The 20,880-nt window shown below is 42.7% G+C and overlaps 1 protein-coding gene across 4 annotated transcripts in view; it reads right to left on the bottom strand.

The window, feature by feature from the left end:
* Positions 1-467: 467 nt before the first annotated feature.
* The window catches only part of lyst (lysosomal trafficking regulator), a 90,686-nt gene continuing 70,273 nt past the window's right edge, over positions 468-20,880 (bottom strand). For all 4 annotated transcript variants that reach the window (XM_084077280.1, XM_084077281.1, XM_084077283.1 and 1 more), the window contains 21 exons: positions 19,716-19,792; positions 19,404-19,592; positions 18,584-18,729; positions 18,327-18,423; positions 17,693-17,754; positions 16,958-17,013; positions 16,689-16,841; positions 15,773-16,017; positions 15,098-15,164; positions 14,391-14,547; positions 13,545-13,685; positions 12,778-12,995; positions 11,989-12,219; positions 10,182-10,371; positions 9,629-9,765; positions 9,162-9,260; positions 6,872-7,011; positions 6,500-6,597; positions 5,064-5,220; positions 4,678-4,749; positions 468-3,670 (listed from right to left, as the gene is read on the bottom strand). In XM_084077280.1, coding sequence (XP_083933406.1) covers positions 3,532-3,670; positions 4,678-4,749; positions 5,064-5,220; positions 6,500-6,597; positions 6,872-7,011; positions 9,162-9,260; positions 9,629-9,765; positions 10,182-10,371; positions 11,989-12,219; positions 12,778-12,995; positions 13,545-13,685; positions 14,391-14,547; positions 15,098-15,164; positions 15,773-16,017; positions 16,689-16,841; positions 16,958-17,013; positions 17,693-17,754; positions 18,327-18,423; positions 18,584-18,729; positions 19,404-19,592; positions 19,716-19,792 — 2,871 coding nt within the window. In that variant the 3' untranslated portion in view covers positions 468-3,531. The remainder of the gene's footprint in view (positions 3,671-4,677; positions 4,750-5,063; positions 5,221-6,499; positions 6,598-6,871; positions 7,012-9,161; positions 9,261-9,628; positions 9,766-10,181; positions 10,372-11,988; positions 12,220-12,777; positions 12,996-13,544; positions 13,686-14,390; positions 14,548-15,097; positions 15,165-15,772; positions 16,018-16,688; positions 16,842-16,957; positions 17,014-17,692; positions 17,755-18,326; positions 18,424-18,583; positions 18,730-19,403; positions 19,593-19,715; positions 19,793-20,880) is intronic.

Here is a 20,880-nt window from a genome sequence, read left to right as displayed (position 1 = left end):
TAGATCTGCTATTTTCACTGTTTGGGTACCGGGCAAATGCCTAATTTCTATTTTGGGTCTTGAGCTAAAAAGTTTGGGAACCACTGAGCTAGAAGAGTGGCTAGAAAAAGAAGAGAGAAACGCAATCACACCCCTCCTCCTCCTCCTCCAAGGGAAGCACATTACATCTGTGTTGTTCTTGCAGAGCAGCGACAGGGATTTAGGTTTCCCATTTCATTTTGACATCAGCATTGACATCACCGGGTCCCCCTGATTATAGTCCATGCAGGGATGAGTTATGAAAGACAGCCAGGTATTATCAACAACTGTCATAACGAACAGGGAGTTGGATTCATATATATATATATATAATCCAACCTGAATAAACAGGAACAAAGATTATTTTTTCTTTCCCCCAGATGATAATAATTGACAAAATAGTCAAGGAAAGGCCAAGCACAATGAAAACAGGTCAACTTAAGTTTCTTAAATATTATATATATGTATTTATAATATTGATCACTTGGTTTATCCATACATACAAAAAGAAAACGAACAAACAGAAAATGGCATCAGGACTTAATTCCTGGATGCCAAATCACAAACCAGTCCAGAAAGGCAAACAATGGGGGGAGGGGAGAGGGAGGGATCAATACACATTTTAAGTAACATAAGACAATTACCTTAAATTATGCATAGCTTAATTTATCAACAGAAAAATAACACTCAATATTTCCTTCTGTGTTGGAAAGCACAAGACAAATCTTTCAGTAGCCTATTATCCTCCCTGCGATTTTGTCATTTTCTCAAAATATCATTCATACAATCTTCTATACCTGCTGATGCTCGAGGAGATCATACAACAGTCTCTGGAGATGCAACTTTGAGAGCGGAAAAGGCATAGGAGCACACGTATGTACACAAGCAAGCATTATAAGAGCACTGTAAACATCCTTGGAGTAATCAAACGGTAACATCCTTGCGTCCCTGCTTTTTTCTTTTCTTTAACAGGTGTGTCGCACTACACAGCATTAGTTCAGGGCGCTGGATCAGAAGGATATAATCAAGTAACAAACAAACGATGAATTAAGTATAGTCCAGAAATGATAAGACTGTTTTCCCTTTTTCTTGTAAACACATTTTGAGTTGAACACAGGTGTAAAATGTACGTTTTCATTACAGAGGACTCTCTTCAAGGACCCCGCTGAGTTGAACACGTGTGTTTTCATTGCAGTGCAACATCTGCAACAACCACAAAGGCAAAACAAACTTGAATGCTGCATGATTTTACATATTTTGAATGAATAATTACCATCTCACACGAGGTAAACCATATTGTCTATCTATGCCTTACGTTGTGTTATGATGTGCATGTGTCAATGGAATTAAATCTGAAAGCGATGCTCTCATTGTCAAACCACATTTCACTGGCTAATCTAAGATGAAACTGGTTGGTGGCCAAAAAAAAAGTGCTTTGCATTCTTCCATTTCAGTTAATGACCACAGACAACATGAAACACATTGAATGTGCATACGGTTGAGTGGGAATGTAATGAATGTGGTATAGCTGTTTGTGTTCACGTTACTAATCCCCAAAAAGGGCAGATGAGACCTTTCCTCTTATTGATCAGTAATTGTATTGCCTGAAGCAAGGAAGGTGAAAGCAGATGCTCAACCACCAATTCCTCTCAGCTCAGGCTCAAACTCAAAATCTTCTCGAGTGGCAGGACAGGGTGCCCTTTAAGATACCAAACCCTAAAATCCCCTCATATTCTTGTGCAACTCTGTTCAGGGTCTCATAGGAATGTCTATGTCTCTGTGGGGCACAATAACATACTTTATCACATTCCCAGCCTTTATTTGCCCTGGGTGAGGGGGTGTTAAGAATAGAAAGGGTGATACATGCCCAATCAGCATAAGCTTCATCCGGGCGCAAAGGAACCAAAACACAAGCAGAAAACAGCCGATGGTTCACAGGATGGCTGCGTACACACAAAGGCGAGGCAAGCGAGCAGCATATGCTATGGTCTTCAGCCAACTCCCTCCCCACACTGTCGGGCAATCCCAGCAGGACTACCATTTCATTAGCCAGGGTAATTCCTCACTGACAGTAATGCTAATCTTATTTGTTAAATTAAAGTGTCAATCAAATGCCATTTTCTATGTGGATAAACAAGGCTATGGTCATGTGATAAACAAAATATCACCCGATATTCATCGTTACCCTCGTTATCCAACCTCGGGCTCAGCTGATACAGCGGCTGAAGTTAGATAACCTCATACAACAAGGAATGCCGGGTCATATACAGTGTGGATAACGCTACTTATTCCATCATTGCTTTATTCTCTGCTGTCGACAATGAACTTTAGTGAGCTTCAAGAAGTTGGTTAATGTTGTGTAGTGCATTTGGGAGACAATTTAAGACAGTAGGAAACGAGAGGAGTAAGATGAGACTCCTTGGATGACTGTTTCTCAAACATAAACGACAATCATAATTGAGGACAAAGCTGGCCTTATGAGGAATGGAACAGCTGTAGTTTTCACAATCGCACAAGCTCAACATCATTCTGCCATGCAAAGAAACAGAACGAAACACCACGCAGCCCAAGGGGCAAAGTCATTCAGTCAATCAAAACCCAGCAACATCCCAACTTCCCCATTTCCTCTGCCTAAAGCTGTTATAGACAGAGATTCAAGGGTCACAGGACTTGAATAAACAGACTAGTGTTCATATTTGAGTGACACAGACAATGGTGTCTCACTCCCACGAGGGACAAGCGAAGGGATTCGCTCTCTCACATACTGCCGTCTCAGCGAGAGGGTGCTTTCCGAGCCTCGGCAACGATCTGTCAGGCAACGCATGCAGCAGGAGACACGTGCACCGTGGAGGTCAGAGACATGGGGTCTTCATACTTCAGAATCTGACGCGACCAGCCCTTGGCCAGTCTTATTATAGCAGCTTATACCAGGAACACCCACAGTCAATCAATATCAGGCAGGGATCATCGCATGACAACAGGGAAACACAAAGGACTTCGAATGCACAAACCAAACAAGGGGAGGAGAAAAACAAATCAAGCAAAAAAACTAACAAACAAACAAAGAAAACATCAAAAAATCCATGTTGTATAAAGTGTCTGTTGCAACCTTAGCCAAAATTCATCCATCTTGTCCACCCATTCCATTTCAGTATGTCTATAAATATATATACATATAATACTATTTTCATATCATTGCTTTATTCTGGGAGTGGCTCTGGTAGAGTTTGATTAGACAGGGAATGGCTTTAGGTCGAGGTCGGGGCAGGGTTCAGGGTGTGTTTGTGTGTGTGTGTGTGTGTGTGTGTGTGTGTGTGTGTGTGTGTGTGTGTGTGTGTGTGTGTGTGTTGCAGAGTCTGTCTGGGTCATGCTGACACATCTTCCTCTCCGTGGGAGGAGGAGGAGGATAAGGAGGAGGAATTGCTCTTGGAAAGGCTGGTGCAGAGAGAGAGAGAGAGAAAGAGAGAGCCGTAAAAGTCTGGGTACAGCACAGTGTACCGCCTCAGGGAGGCATCAGCCTGCAGCATAGCTGCTTAGGAAGGAGTAGAACATGGGCAACTTCATCCGCTGCTGGTCTCGCCGGCACCAGGCCATCACCGTGCCCTCGCTGTTGGCCGTGTAAAGGTGGTGCCCGTCGCACGAGTATGTCAGGCTGAGGAAGGACAAGAGCATGGAACGTTTTAGAGAAACGGGATGGCCACAAGCCCAAATGAAAAAAAAACGAGTTGCGCTTCACGTAAAACCATTTAGCGTCAACGACCAAATTAACATGAATGCTTACTAAAGTAGCTCGATTCTGAGTTGGTTCACTTCCGTACGGTACTGTATGTGCATGAGTCACACAGCATAATCCATTTGGGAAGAGACACCTGTACTTTTAATAAGCACTGCCCTGGTGCTTGTCTCTGGTGCAGGGAGGGGCTTCATGTATCTTTAAATCATAAGCTCTTTTTGGTTTGTGAGGTTCCATTACAAGTGTGTTTTGGGCTGTCGTTTTAACTGCATACCAGTTAAAACAGTTACACTCATGTGAAAACTTGTTGGTCGGCTTGGTTTATAATGATCAAACGTAGCCCTATGAAGGTCTTCAGAATCAGAGAATGTGCTCTCTAGGATTAATGACATTTCATATGCAATTATGAATATCATTGTGTGGGATTAATAGTTTTCGGTTTAAAATAAGCTACATTTTGAAAAGAAAAACAATTGACACATAATCTTACATAAGTAATAGTAAACATGAACATCATAAGTACCACCTGGAAGAAAAAATACAGAATGGTCAGTTAATCCACCATTCTTTTTTCTTTGAAGTAGAAGTACGAATTAGAATCAGATCATCTTACAAAAATACTTCCATTGTGGGCAAACCCCATCCCACACACATTTAGGTCCATGTGGCACTGAATAGAGCCTCATCTCTGCTTAAAACTCTCTATTAACAACCCCTCTGAATCAACTCTCAACTCTCTCTATTCAACTCTGAATCTATCCCGCTAGATCTGAATCTAGCCTGATTTATCCTTAGTTTTGTGCCGATGTGGCGCACCAAAAATAGAAGATCCACAAGCCTGAAGAAATGGCAGCAGACATATACTGTAGACAAGGAATGAAAACAACGGCCTGTGAGAAAGGAGCACGAATATGAATTCATTTTACCTGATGATAGGTTTGCTGGACTTGGGGAAGGTGATTTCTCTCACTGGTTTCAAATCCCAGGTGCTCCAAAGCCTGAACATGAAACAGGAAAATAAGGTAATCAGTTGGGGGTATTTCGACATCTTGAGACGGATTTAACCATTGATACCTGGAACGCATCTGTGTCACTTTAGCTGTCTTTGGCTATTCAAAAATAGCAGATATACAAGGTCATAGCGCGGCACCGAGTGCCGCGCTATGACCTTGTAGATCTGCTATTTTTGAAAAATCTTGAAAACATTTTATTTATTTATTTTGTTTATGATTTAGATTTTTTTAAAGAATCGCCTCAGGTTTTAATGGGTTAAACATGAAAGCACAAACACACACATAAAATCCCTGCTTACCTGACCACGCCGTTCTCAAGCCCTCCGGCGATGACGTTAACGGACACGCCCTCTGGCTGATTGGAGAACGCCACAGAGCAGATGATCTCTCTGCAGTGGACGTGGCCAATGAGATCACCATTCACCGTCCACAAACGCAGGTCACTGCCTCCGCCCACTGCATACGTCCAAACAGAAAACCATGATTAACATCGCACATTCACCATCACATCACCAATATTACACCCATCAGCAACCTGTTAGCACAGGGGTCTTCAACGTTTTCAGGCCAAGGACCCCTTGGCTGAGAGCGAGATAAATCAGGGAGCCCCATTATATATTGTATAAAATATTTATTTTTTGTAGATTTCATAGGCAGCTTCATAGACTTGTTTCACAGCACTATCATGTTGGATTCATGATAATGTGTAATTCTAGACATTTAACCATGCACTTAACCAACACTTAGTAAACCTGACCTTTCACTCTGTACTTAGTCTGCTCTTTTTTCCCCCTATACCAAACCACTTTGCCAAAAAATAGCAGATCTACCAGCGCACAACGCCTCGCAGCGCGACGCGTTGTGTGCTTGTAGATCTGCTATTTTTGGCTAAAGTTCTCCTCAGAATAGGGATGTTTGGGTGAAGTGGTTAATGTAAAAATCACAGATTTGGCAGACCCCCTGTAGTAACTCTGAGGACCCCCTAGGGGTCCTGGACCCCCTGTTGAAGACCTCTGTGTTAGCGGCTTTTAAAAGGACCATATTAGCGTTACTGCATGTCATTGTCTAACTACAGCTTCACAATGCATCATAATGCTATTCATTGTGAGCTTGTAGATCAGCTATTTTTGAAAATGATTGAATTATGTTTGTCTATAATGACATGCCCAAAAATAGGGACACCAGGGTTAGGGTGGTTAATGGCTCAATGTTTAGACTTGGCATTTGTTTACATTTTGTCTAAAGGTATTAAAATATAACCAAACATTACCTGAATGACTTCAATGTGGGTCCAAACATACAATAATTGCACAGCTAATAATGTTATATTTGAATGGTATATGACGTCTGAATTTCCCTCAATTCTTTCTCCAGGGATTCTTTTCAGCTAGACTATTAAATCATTCAGTACTTTAACATGTATCAGATAGGTAGATAGACCTTTCAAAAGGTCTATCAATAAAGTTTATTGATCCCACAAGGGAAACTCATTCAAATACAATCATTACTAATGCTGTAAAAGAATAAAATAATAATAAGCATATGGGATTACCTATCATACATTAGCTTCCTCGTGAATTAAACAAATATATTTTGGAAAATGGTTGGCGGTAAAATCGAGTATACCATGCAACGTAGTCAATGGGCTACACATATACCAGACCATCGGTATGGTCCATTTAACATGGATGAGAATATAGATGAAAGAAATCCCACAGCACAATGCGTTTCTCACCTGAATCACAAACTGTGGCGATGTCACCTGTGGTCTCACTGGCGGACACTGCCGTCACAGGACTCTTGTGACCCGTCAGACTTTGCACATAACACAGCCTGTAATTGACACAACCGTTCAGGGATGCACTACAGAAATTATACACAGGGATACACTACAGAAATGATATACAAGGCAAAAAGCATAACACAAAAACTGAGATCCAACAATGGACAGTACACAAATACACTTATACCAAGTATGTGAATTCAGGTGTTTTGGTGGCTCCTTCACTCAGAAAGTGTACAAATGGAAGCAAATGGACCCATTTGCTTCCATTTGTACACTTTCTGAGTGAGGATTCTATTGTGCACACACAACACAAACACATACCTGTTGAGGTCCCAGAGGATGCAGGTTCCATCTTGGCTCACACTGATGAGGATACTGTAGGGCTTACAGACAAACAGGCTGGTGACTTCCCCTGTGTGCCCATACAGGTGTACCTGAGATTCCACCTCCATCTCTGATGGCTAAAAACACACACACACACACACACACACACACACACACACACACACACACACACACACACACACACACACACACACACACACACACACACACACACACACACACACACACACACACACACACACACACACACACACAAACAAACAGTTATCTCTAATGAGCGCACCTTTCTAGTTTTCATATTTTTTTTTTTTTTTTTGGGGGGGTTTTACAACTTTATTTTTTAGTATTTTCAGTTATTAAGACATACAACCCCACATATACCCCACCCTCCCCGGTTCCCTCACAGAAAATAAAATAACTTTCATATTTATTATAATGAAAAAAAAAGCTACATCAGAATACAAATTAAATTATTTCCCAGTGAACAGTCTATCCCAACTATGTCAACATAACAAGGGTAAATACAAGTTATATAGAAACAATAATAATTAAAAAATCACACCCAGTGTGAAGTGGGCGGTGTGTGGTCATCACAACATGACTCACTTTAAAAAAAGGATAAATTACTTTTTTTAAAGTCCATACTGCTATTCATAGGGCTGCACATGTGTCATGTGTTTCGCTAGCCAATCACAGTCCTGAATTTGCAAAGTCAGCCAATCACATTACAGTTAGTGGTGATGACACTAGCTGTAATGTGATTGGCTGATATGAAAAAAGTATCGATTTGCATTAACAATGGAAGGGTTAGGGGGTACACAAATTTTTTGGTCGGTGTCCAAAACTCACTTATAGGGGGCGGCTACACCGCCCCAAAAATAAACACAAAATAATGGGGGAAGATAATGAATAAAATACTGTATTCAGATTTCTTTTTAAATACAATATAAGGCATAATATCCACACTGTGGATGAGCATATACAATTCATCTTCAAGTCAAGGCATACGAGTAGATATAAATGGACGACATTTTATATATGATCAGGCAGGGTAACAGCTGTAAAGAGTAAAGAAAGGAAAACACAGAAGTGTGTTTTGGTTCTCACAGCATGACAAGATATTGTAGGTTTCCAAATAGAGTATAACTTTTTAGTTGACAATCTTGTTTTAAAATTTTAGGAAGAGCTTTCGGTCATGTAAACAAAGTGATGCTCTGGGTGGAGTAGCAGACGTTCCATTCTAACAAACTTCTCTTCAGGGCCAGCAAGGAGGCAAATAGCATTCTAGCATTTGGTTTAAATGTGTTTTTTTTATTCTATGCGGGTGCACATGCATATGTTCATGTTGATGCTTTGCTTTTACTGCACTTTGGTCAATTTCGATTGTTTTAAATGTGCTCTATAAATAAAGTTTGATTTGATTAGATTTTGGTCATTATTGAAATTTAGTGATGTTTTTTTTTGTGAGCTTGTACAGTACATCATCTACTTCCGCCATGCGACACCCTTCTCTACGACTAAGTATAAAATAAGGCCCAAGTGGTTAGGGGGAGCTAACATGTGCTACACCCCCCCCCCCCACCACACCTTACAGACTCTTGTGTTCACATAATGAGTCATAGAAATTTCAGGAAAAAGGTTGTTAATCAAATCAATGGCTACAGAAGCGGGAGCCTGGCTGTCTGCTGATAGGAAGCCATGAAAGCTTCATAAACCTTTGATGACTGAACTCCCAGACCAATAATTCCCACTACTTGTAGGCTCCAATGGATGTGTGTTTCTAGGGCAACGGTGATATCCTTTCGCTGTCGGGTGGAAACCTTGTATGTCCAAGACTGTTACTTTTCAGGAAACGAAGGGGGCGGGGTGGGCGGCCTGTGCTCCCAATGGATCCAATGTGGTACTTTCAAAATATCTAAACAATAGCCGATCTACAAGCTCGATCTACAAGATCTACAGTTGTGAGCTTGTAGATCGGCTATTTTCGCTATGTCATACAACTTTTGTAGCAGTTGTATGACAAAGTAGTGCATTCATTTATTACAAGTTGAAACATGGAAATACAAGGTTTCTGCCCAACAGGGACAATATGACCAATGAAGCCGGCACAGAGAGCAGCGTGGCAGTCTGGTGTTGGTGGAGGTGTTGGTGGGTGGGTGGGTGGGTGGGTGGAGGAGGGATAATGGAAGGTGGGTGGGTGCTGTGTGGAGGTGGATGATTAGAGGAAGCAGGGGGAGGGAGGGAGGACGTTGCCATGGAAACCCACCGTGGTGGTGGTGAAGCGGTTGCTGTAGGCGGTGATGACTCCACACTTGCTACCCGTGAAGAGCTGGCAGCTATCGGGCACCCAGGCACAGCTGGTCACCTGGGGGGGGGGGGGGGGGGTTTGGTAGTGAGAGGGTGGATGGATTTAGGCACACACACACACACACACACACACACACACACACACACACACACACACACACACACACACACACACACACACACACACACACACACACACACACACACACACACACACACACACACACGCACACACACAGTGAGTAAACTAATGTAGCCAAGTGACACTGAACACATTAGCTGAACTAAAGAGGGGCTGGGGCAGCTCTGCAATGAGCAGTTATGGTGTATTTAGACCACTACATTTTCATGCTACTCCATCATGCATCTAAATATCTAAACATAGGTGAGATGTTGGGAGTCAAAAAACTTGAAGTCCATCATCACCTGGTGAAGCTGCGAGCATTGGATGAAGTTGATGGGCGGCTCGCTCTGTTTGCTCTTGAGACGCAGCATGTTGTCAGCGTAGCCCCAGCTCAAGATGGCTGACCACTGGATGTCTGTGCTGTGCATGCTCCTCACGCCTGTAAAAGAAGAGAGTGATGCCAACAGATATCGATTATTGTCTTAAGGTTTTTTTCTATCGATTACTTTTCGATTCATTAAATTATCGAGAAGCGTGGTTTTATTTTTTTAATACATACATACATACAATTTTTTTTTTAAATAATTTATCGGTGCAAGAATAGTGAAAATGCCGAAGAAATTATGAAAATATCTACAAGCTCACAAAACTTGCGATGCGACGGGTTGTGAGCTCGTAGATATTTTCATTATTTTTGTAGATCGCCTGTTTTCAAATTTGTTTAGCTTTTCACCTAATGCCCAAAAATAGGGATACTTTATTAATTGATTATTTTGTTAAATTGTCTTTTTTTAAATTTAAATAATCAATTAAATTGATTAGCAGTTTCAGTCACCTAGTGGTTTTCCTTCTCACCTTGTTCTTTACTGTAAATCATCATGAGGCAGAACTTGCGCGACAGGCCGCAGATGGCTCGCGTCGGCAGGGCCAGCAGAGATCCAAACCTCTCCCCGTGGGGCTGGCTGAAGCACACCACAGGGTCTGGAGCACTGGGAGAGCCTACATATTCACCCCACTTCAGACCTTTGATCCAGGGGAGTGGGCTCTGTAATATAGCACAAGGTAGATAACTTCATGTAAAAACCCACCAAAGCATCATAATCAATCACATAATCCACTCCATTCCAAGGCAGGTCAGGTTCGTTCTAGAACAAATGGTAGGTTGTGCTATAGCTGACCCAGTAGAGCAGTGGTTCTCAAACTTTTTCATGTCAAGGACCCCCAAATTGACACTTATTAGCCCGCGGACCCCTCATTTGAAAAGATATGCCAGGGACCCCCATAAGAGAAGATTTTTACGGCTCCAGCAGTGATTCTCAACCATTTTAATTTCAAGAACCCGCAGTTTGACATGCATTAGGCTACGGACCCCCATTTAATGGCATTTCTATCTCTGGGACCCCAATTTATATTGTAAAATCAATGTTAATTTAACTCTGAGAGTGTACAAATTGAACCAAATGGACCCGTTAGGGTCCATTTGGTTCCATTTGTACACTCTCAGAGGTGTTCCATAAGGGTCCATTTGGTTCCTAACTATCCATCATTTAGCTGGGGACCCCCTGGAACTCCCTCAAGGACCCCTGGGGGTCCCCGGACCCCACTTTGAGAACCAATGCAGTAGAGAAAAGCAGTGTGTATTCCAGTTGTCATAGACTCCTAGGGCATTGGTTCTCAAAGTGGGGTCCGGGGACCCCCAGGGGTCCTTGGGGAGGGCGAGTTCCGCGCTATGAGCTTGTAGATATGCTTCTTTTTTTTTCGTGAAAATGTGCGCAAATCTTTGAATATATATATTTTTAAAATTGAACATGTTTAACTAAAATATTTGCTTCTTGGGGGTCACTGTCACAAAATATGAGATGGGGGTCCGCAGCCAAATATGTTTAATTTTGGGGGTCCTTCACATGAAAAAGTTGTGAAGGACCCCCTGTCCTAGGGAATGGCTGGAGTTATCATATGATGGTGCCTACCTAGCTTTTGAACAAGGCACCAAACTCCAATTACTGCACTGCAGACATCTCTCACCTCAAACGAGAGATGTCTCTCACCTCCAAATGGACCCCTGTGGGTCATCATTTGGTTCCCTGTGGGTCCATTTGGTTCACTCTCTGAGGTTTGTACACTCTCAGAGTTATGGTGGTCTGTGGCCTGATGCCAACTCAAACTGAGGGCGCTTGAAATCGAAAAGTTTGAGAACCAGCAAATACAGCAATACGTTTGAGATAAGCACTCGCTTGTAGATCTGCTATTTTTGAAAAATCTTGAACATTTTTGCAAATCTTTGTATATCTATATTTTTTAAAGCGAACATCGGTAACTCAAATCTTTGCTTCTGGGGGTCCCTGGAACAAAACATTTTGAGATGGGGGTCTGCGGCCAAATACATATCATTTTGGGGGTCCTTGACATGAAAAAGTTGGAGCTCCACTGATATAGCAACATAAGGTTTTTCAAAAAACGGTTAGGATTTAGAAGACATTTGTAGAATATATATTCAAAGATTTGCAAAAATGTACACAATTTTTCAAAAAATAGCAGATCTACAAGCTGCTATGAGCTCGTATATCTGTTATTTTTGTTATTTAGACAAAGAAATCTAAAATTACAGAGATGCGTTCCCGAATTGAGTGGGTTAAGTTGCCCATCTGGCACAGTAGCTTACTGGGTAGACTATTTCCTTGGCCTGTTCTCTGTTCTCCCTGAAGGCCAGCTGCACCAGGAGACCCATGGCTGCAGGCAGCTCCCCCTCCATCAAGAGCCTGGGTCCGGCCCTGCTGACGTGGGTGGCACTGAACAGCTGCCTGGGTGTCTGTCCGTACGTCTTAATCATGGTCTCCAGGGCACGTCGCTGGACTGGGTCCTCCACGGATGAAACATCCATGCCGAAGTAGGTCTTGGGAAGAGGGAGTGAAACTACAAAGTTAGCCAACCATAATGCAAGGATATTAACCCATTTACTCAAGTACTGTACTTAAGTTCAATTCTGACGTATTTTTACTTTACTGGAGTATTTCCAGTACTTTCACTTCTACTCCACTTCATCTCAGAAGCAAATATTGTACTTTTACTCCACTGCAATTCTTTGAAAACTTTAGTTACTAGTTACTTTTTAGACTTTGATTATTATCGCAAAACATACTAACCACTTCAGATCTACAAGCTCACAATGCGTTGCGATGCAACGCATTGTGAGCTTGTAGATCGGCTATTTTCGAAAGAGTTTTTATACATTTTGAACAAAATTATCAATGAGTACGTTTACTTTTGTACTTTAAGTATATTTTGATACCAATACTTTTGTACTTTTACTCAAGTACATTTTTTTTCTCCTGACTTTCACTTGTAACTGAGTATTTCTACATTGCAGTATTGATACATTTACTTAGGTAAAACATGCGAGTGCTTTTTCCACCACTGGAAAACGAGCAACGTGTGAAGCGTCTACACTTACCGCTGGGTGGAAGACGTTGATAGCTTGGACGGCGGCCTTGCCTTTCTGCTTGAGCCCAAACACCAGGTCGATCCACTGGCACAGCGTCTGGGAGACCTGGTCCGACTCCAGGGCCTGTCGGTGGATGAGGATGAAGAGGCGCGGGTCGTTGCGGGCCCAGGGGGGCAGGTTGACGTGGTTGACCCGCTCACTGTTCTGACGCACCCCAAAGTCAAAGCCTTCAGATGCACAATGAGGGATAAAAACAAACAAAAAAACATGTACAGTATAAAGAAATAAAAGATACATTTAACCACTTTCAACCTGGTGTCCCTATATTGTGCTTTTCTTTTTACTTTCAGAAAATTCAAAGCCGTCAAAAAAATACTCAATCTACAAGCTCACAGCGCGTTTCATCACATTTTTCCTTTTAAGACCGGGAACACATCTGTGTCATTTTTAGATTTCTTTGGCTATTTCAAGAAGAATCATGAAAATGTGTGCGGACATTTGTAACATTTGTAAAAATCTGTGCTTCTGGGGGTCCCTGGAACAAAATATTTGACAAATGTTCGCATTAAAAAAATATATATTCAAAGACTTGCAAAAGTCAAAAATAATATATCTGCTATTTTTGAATAGCCAAAGAAACCTTAAAATGACACAGATGCGTTCCCGGTCTTAATGGGTTAAGAGTGGTTAAAGATAGAATTATCGATTCAAAGAACAGTAAAATACCTAGCACCTAAACAGAACAGATACAGTATACAGAATATATAAACTCCTACCCTCTCTGTTGACCAGGAATTCGGGAAGATAGAAGAACTCCGGGATGAGCTCTTTGACGTCGGTCATGGACTCGTAGGAGGAGAGACGCCATGTGGTGTTCATGGAATGAAAGGTCCGGTCCGGGATATCAAAGCTCTGGTCTGATTAGGGCCCGAAAACACAACCTAATTAGAGATTCGGCTACCTGATTGAAAAGATACCCTTTCAAGCTCGTACGCTTGCCGCATTCATTTACGACCACATTAAAAGATACTGCACTTCAGAGGCTCAGAAGAGAGAGAAGAGATAAAGGGCAAATTAGATGACAAGAAAGAGAGAAGAGGAAGTGGACAAGGAACTAACTGGTCAGTATGTTGACAAAACAAAGAGGGTTCGGCGTGTTTTCATGGCTAATACAGTACGTATGATCCACCACAGCGCCGTATCACACGGTCAAATCTGAGTTCCTCCATTAAGCCTGGCGCTAAAAGCTTGGCACATTAAGGGTTCCAAGATGGAGCTGCCGACAAAATGCAGACAGGTGGAACTCAGTGCCGCTAAAAGCTTTTTTCCGAAGATAAATGACAATGATCAACCTACAATTTAGGCATTTAGCAGACACTCTTATCCAGAGAGCCATTCAAAGTACAATCTTTTCTTATCTTTTGTTAAAGAGACACGGGTTATCAGTATAACAAAAAAAAAGAGAGAAAAAACAAGATGTACAGACAAACAAAGAAGACATCTTTCACGTCTTCTTTTTTTTTGGGGGTGAACCCTAGCATCCCTATTTGCCGAAAATCAGATGTCTACAAGCTCACAATGCGTTGCAACACAATTAATGTATGTTAATGTAGACATCTCACCCTGATAAGCCAGGAACATCTTGGTGAAGGGGGGCATTCGGACCAGGAAGTGAAGCACGGTGCCACTGTTGGAGTAGTGAGAGCCATAGTGGTAGGGCTGTACAGGAGGCATGGGGTCGTCGTCACGGACCCCCTTCTTGTATTCTTCCTCCAGGTACTGCAGGGGGAACACACACACACACACACACACACACACACACACACACACACACAAATTAGGCATTTAGCAGACGCTAACTTAATCCAGAGCGATTTACAGTAAGCAAGGACAACACAAGATAACACATCAAATGCATAGGAATAGTAATCTAATAATAAAGTCATACGTAGTAAACCAATATTCTAATAAGAACTAATACATACGGTAAACCAAGAACCTATTATCAGCCTGTACATTGAAACTATACACACTATAGGATGCCAGGTCAACAATGACCTGGCATCTGTCTACATAACATGCTATCTAAGTTACATTTTTGCCTTTGCATAATCCTGCAAGTGCTACGGGCTGAGGTGGAGTCTGAAGAGGTGAGTCTTCAGATTGAAGACTCACACACACACACACACACACACACACACACACACACACACACACACACACACACACACACACACACACACACACACACACACACACACACACATATCATCTCTCTGAGAGCTCTCAGTACACAGCACTTTATAGTACTACACTGGCTGAGGCATACCTTGTAATTGTCCACGTAGCGATCCTCTTTCTCCCTTGTCTGGACCGCGATGGGTTTGATCAGGTTCCTGAGTGACGAGCACAAAAGATAGAGAAGCAGTAAATAACGGATGGATGCCGTCTCGTGTTACACCGATGAATGACGGTGCTTTTTCATTTTGCAGTCATGGGTTTGACTCCAGGGGATATGGATTTGTCTTGTTTAGAGCATCTAATAATAGGCTCTATGCACAGCAGCCATATTGGAAAGAAATTGTGCCTCTTCCTTACTTCCTTCACAAGTGTTACCGATCAGACTAATGAAGGCTCTGTTCCATTTAGCACAGTGGTTCTCAAACATTACAAGGGCCCCCATAACTCTGAGAGTGTACAAATGGAACCCTTACGGGTCTATTTCGTTCCATTTGTACACTCACAAGGTTACACACCCGTAAGGGGCAATTTGGAACCCGCTCAAGGAACCATGAGGGTCCCTGGACCTCACTTTGAGACAGCAGCAGAGTGTTTACAGTGAGCAAACAAGCACAATATCAGCACCTTCATTAGTATCATTGGTAACACCTGTGAAGTAAGTATAAGGAAGAGGCCCTCTTTCCAATATGGCTGCTGTGCATAGAGCCTATTAATCAACGTAGAACAGACAACGTGTTCTCCCCCTGCGAGTCCCTGTGCTGACCTGTAGATGCTGGCGTCCTGCAGGTCCAGCGTCTCGCTGGTGTAGTCCCGCAGGATGAAGGGGAACACCGGGTACTGCATGAGGTCGTTGAAGGAGCGCCCGGCGTGCTTGTTGAGGTGGGTGAGGTACTCGAAGTTGGAGATCTGTCCCGATCCCCACAGCTGCGTGAGCGCCGTGATGTTGCCGTGCTCCAACAGGTTGGGGAGGTCGGAGGTCAGGATGTTGTGGTAGACGTCGTCTCGGAACTGCAGCACGGGCCAGAAACATAAAAGGAAGATCAGATTTTTTATTGTGTTATCTGTGTTTACCCATTTTTAATGCACCCTCGGACTGCTGCCCACTATAATGGCAGTATTCTACCTTCAACCACTGAACAACTACTGAACTACACTGGCGCAATTTGTTTTTTCCCCAACTTGCACCAAGGAGAGCGCACTATCCTAACCTGACTCTTTCAAGCTACTTGGCAGGTGATTGGATGGGACCCTCTGTCTATCACCGTCTGGGCGTGCTAACTACTCCAACCAATCATATTTGACGTGTCTACATGACGTATGGTAGCTGCGCAACTTGTAGTTGTTGTTGTTCGTAGTAGCGGGCATGATGAATAGTGAAAGAACTACAAAGCAACAGGCGCTTCTCGATGGCGACACATCCGGTCTCGCCATGAGCCCGCCCGTAGCTACCGCTGATTGGTTTCAACTGGATCGGTATAAACTCCCATCTCTGAGCGATCCCAGATGGAGCCTTTATTGCGAACTTAATGTGAACTCAATACCGCCCCATCTGGCAGAGTCGGGTTAGCACTATCCCCCTTATTGCGTATTAGCGCAGGAAGGGGGCATCACAGCTCATTGACTATCCCCACCTGCTACTGTATCTTTAAGCTGTTTCACTTATTATGACCACGCCTTACCTTGGTGGTGTCAAACGCCAGCAGCAGGGTCCTGCCGTTGGTGAGGAAGATCTCCACAGCGTTGTCTCTCAACTGCCACCAGCGCTTATGGACTTCCTTAATCTCCTCATATGTCCAGGAGAACGAAGCCGCCTCCGTCTCGCCGTGAAGGCTCTGTCCAAAGACATTAAACAAACCCTGCTGATGAGCGGCAAGGCACATTGCGCATAATGCAGTAAGTATCAACACGTGCACACAATAACCATTTACACAGCCCTGTGTGGCTTTACCTGGCTGTCATGAGCATCAGCTGCGTTGTCTTCCACAAAGTACATTCCAGACTTCCCTGTGACACAGAAGAGGGTGAAAGGGATTTGGTGAACTTTGCAAAAAAGCACATACACAAACAAATACTGTATATTTATTATATTTGATATTCTCTGCACTATAATTTAACTCGGAGAGAGTACAAATGTAACCAAATACCTTTGTAACCAAACATTTGTAAGAGTTGTATTGTCAATAAAGTCAATACAATTAAGTCAATACAATACAATAAAGTGATGTATGTAGCGCCCCACCCCTGACTGTATTAAGCAAAGGTCAAAAGATGGGACGTTCTGAGTTCTTAACGTCCCGAGTTAAAGTTCTACCTTTACTCGAAATCCATAGTGTGTCATGAAATTCAATCACTACAACCTGTAAATAATTATTTCCAGACACTACATGTATATTTTTAAATCTTTAACTTGAGTTATTTGTTTAGAATTAAATGTGTATACCCAACACCGACAATAAAGGGTTAAATAACTTTGGCAAAAACAATGATTACACAGTGAATAGGCATCAACAATTCCTATAACTAATAAATTGGTCTGACTTGTAATACAATGAACACAGAGGGTTTTACTGCGTAGGGTTGAGAAGAGTGCATTATCTTTGTATATATGCCTGTTGACTGGCATCTCCTCAGGAGAGCAGATTATGTGTACAGCAACATGTGGGGGGTTGCCACAGTGTCTTACCCAGAAGGAGCTCCCCCGCTGACTCTCTGGAGGGGGCAACACTAATGCATCGCCGGGTGAACCTAAGGATAAAACATACATTGGCCAATGCAGGAAATGCATTAACCCGGGGCAGAGACGTTTTGGTGTCATAGTACAGCAACAGTGGAGTAATCATATCATTTACATTTCCGCGTGTCATCGTGTTGTCACCGTGTTTAGAGGAAGGCAGGAGTCATACCTAGGGCTGTCACGATTCCAAATTTAAGTTGACGATTAATTGCCACTCAAATCATTGCAATTAACGATTTAATTGTGTGTTTGGCATACAAATTTTTATTCTGTTCGTAATAACAAAATGGCACAGGGCAGATATATGACAAATAACTTAAATATACAAAGAAATTATTGACATATTCAATAATTTTCTACATTTTCTAATAGCAGAAATAGCTGATCTACAAGCTTACAACGTGTCACGCGTTGTAAGCTTGTAGATCTGCTATTTCTGCTTTTTTTTATATTTGAACATTTTTCAACATGGAAACGATTATGACGATTATTATTTCGATTATATATCTGAAAAATAATTACGATTATTTCAAATAATTGCGATTGGACGATTATGTAATAATTGTGACAGGCCTAGTCATACCTGATGGGCTCGCTGGTGGCCTTATCCTTCACAGTGGACGAGAAGGAGGAGTGAGTTTTATCTTCAAAGAGGAAGGACAGCGGAGGCTTCGCACCGTCTAGACAGCCACAGAGGAGGCACATTATATACTGTAGAACAATGAACGAGACGGTACCAGAGTAGATTGGAGGACATGACACAATAACAGGCACCACCCACGATCGATCGCGATAACTTTTGGCCAACTTGCCAGAGGCCCCAGTGTTTTATTTATTTACCCTCTGCCTTGCGTCTGTCTTTGAGCAGGTATTTGTTGGGGATGGTGAGGTAGCATCTCTGCAGCCGCCGGCGTTCTCGATTGGGTCCTTCGGTGGGGTCCAGCTGCCAGGATGTTGGGTAGGAGGTGTGGTCGTACCAAACGGCACTAAAACACACAGTTCAACACCAATTGCTCCGTTATACCTCAGTTCAACATAACGCTCTCTCATAGTATCTCATAGTGGGGCGGCCATAGCTGAGTGGTTAGTGATCCCGCCTAGGGAGCCAGAGGCCCTGGTTGCCCCAGGTTCGATTCCAGGCCAGGCCAGCATATGTGTCGATGAAATGAAATTTGTCCCTGAGCAAGACTCTTAACCCCTAATTGCTCACAGGTTCTCATTGGAAACAAGACTGCAAGGAACGACCTGTTAACTCATTCACTGCCAGAATTATTTTGGCCGCGTTTGCCCACTGCCAAGATTTTTCATTGAAAAAAAAAAGTACTCAGGAGCCGAGATACAGCATTTTTAAGTTTTAAGTTAACAAGGAAGTGGATGGGAGTCTAGATCTTCGAAAAATCATACCTCCTTGGTCTTTGGGTGAAATAAAAAAAAAAAACGACAGAAGTCGTTTTAGTCGTTCTAGGCAGGGAATGAGTTAAAAGGAATTATCCTTATCCTTATCCTAGCCCTCATATACTAGATATCATTTTCACATCTCTCGGTAATTTCCCAAAATCAGTATTAAAAGCAGTGTATAAAGAATGACTGCAACTAGCAAAATGGCTTTTTGCCGGCATGGCGCGGCACTCAGCTTATTACACAGCCCCTTCACGCTCACCGGTCATGTGTGAGTTGCTGCACCAGCTCCTGCCAGTGCCGGCTGGCACTCAGGTCAACCTTGTAGAGGCCTCTGATGTGCTGGATGACTTTCTTTCGTTCCATGCCTTGCCGCAGAGACACGTTCTGGGTGACATCCGCAGCGATCTTGGAAATGTCCTTCGACTTTCCATCCAGCCGCTGCATGAGACTGCAGTCAGCAGCAGAGGACAGAAAGAAATAGATGTAAAAAAGCAGATAACAACCAATACTTTGCTGTTATCTGCACAGCGAGGAAAACCATACGGCAGGTAAGGAAAACAAAGTGACTCACCCCCTCTGCGTGTTGGACATTTTCTTTTCCCATGCCGCTTTGCTTGTTTTCTCTTCCGCCTCGTACTTGATCCTCTCCTGGATGAATGAAAATAACAAGTTGTTTCTCGAGGACGACGTCCCGAAATACATGAGGTGTAATACTGTTTTCCTGGCCTAGTTAGAAAACTGACTTTGGCTTTGGGCTGTGGCATTTAAGAGGGAAGAGCACACAGTATTTCAGGCGCACTGAAAATGTTAATTTGGCATACTGTTAAACACTGGATCGCTGCAGAACGCTTAGAGGCTCACCTAATGAGGACTGTTCATCTTTAAACACAGCTAAATCGGGCGTGTTAATTTAGCCTTTCTGTCACTGCCAACCCCTACTGTTTTAGTCTGGGGAGGGTGTAGTGAAACTCAGTCTATTCTGAAACACGTGGGAGTCATCAGCCGCTTCTTTTCACCTGACAGTGAGGAGTTTCACTGGGACGGTGTGACGCATGCGGAGGAACGCGCACATTTTCCCAGTTCTGCTACCCTGCTGAACAGGTGACCAGTCTAAACTGTAGAGTTGCTGATGCACCGACAGAAAAAAACCCTGTCGGCTTCCCGGTCTCTCAGGTGGGCAGGTAGCCCTGCACCACCCGGATGCACCCTATTAACCCATTAAAAGGTAGGGTAAGTGATTTGCAATTATTAAAATAATTGCAAAATGGGTCTATGTTCTGATAGTGCTCGTTACTATAGAGTGTCCTGTCCATATAAGGAGTCTCCATGTCTCTCCAGCTCTTTATAAAACAGAAAATGCATTTTCGTTTCAGTTTCAGTTTTATTTCAAATTTTATCCAATCAGGATAGAGAACTCAATCAGGATATAGATTAAACAAGTGAAATTGGAAGTGATGACACTAAGAAATGAGCAGGCAAAATTGGAACTGGAACACTATAAAAATGAAGCTTAAAAATGGGTACTTTCTCCTGATTGGCTGAGATTTTGACACCTACCAGAAAATGTATTTTCTGTTTATTAAAGAGCTGGAGAGACAGGGAGACATCGGTTACTGAACAAACACTCTATAGCAATGATTACTATCAGAATATAGTGCTTTAACCTTTTAACAAAATACTTTTTGTTTTAACCCAAAAATATCACTTACCCTACCTTTAAATCCGGTAACGCATCT

The sequence above is a fragment of the Gymnoscopelus microlampas genome (genome assembly GCF_963454915.1).
Source record: "Gymnoscopelus microlampas genome assembly, chromosome: 13".
Taxonomy (NCBI): domain Eukaryota; kingdom Metazoa; phylum Chordata; class Actinopteri; order Myctophiformes; family Myctophidae; genus Gymnoscopelus; species Gymnoscopelus microlampas.
Note: the sequence above shows the minus strand (reverse complement) of the source record. Positions and strands in the feature narration are given on the sequence as shown.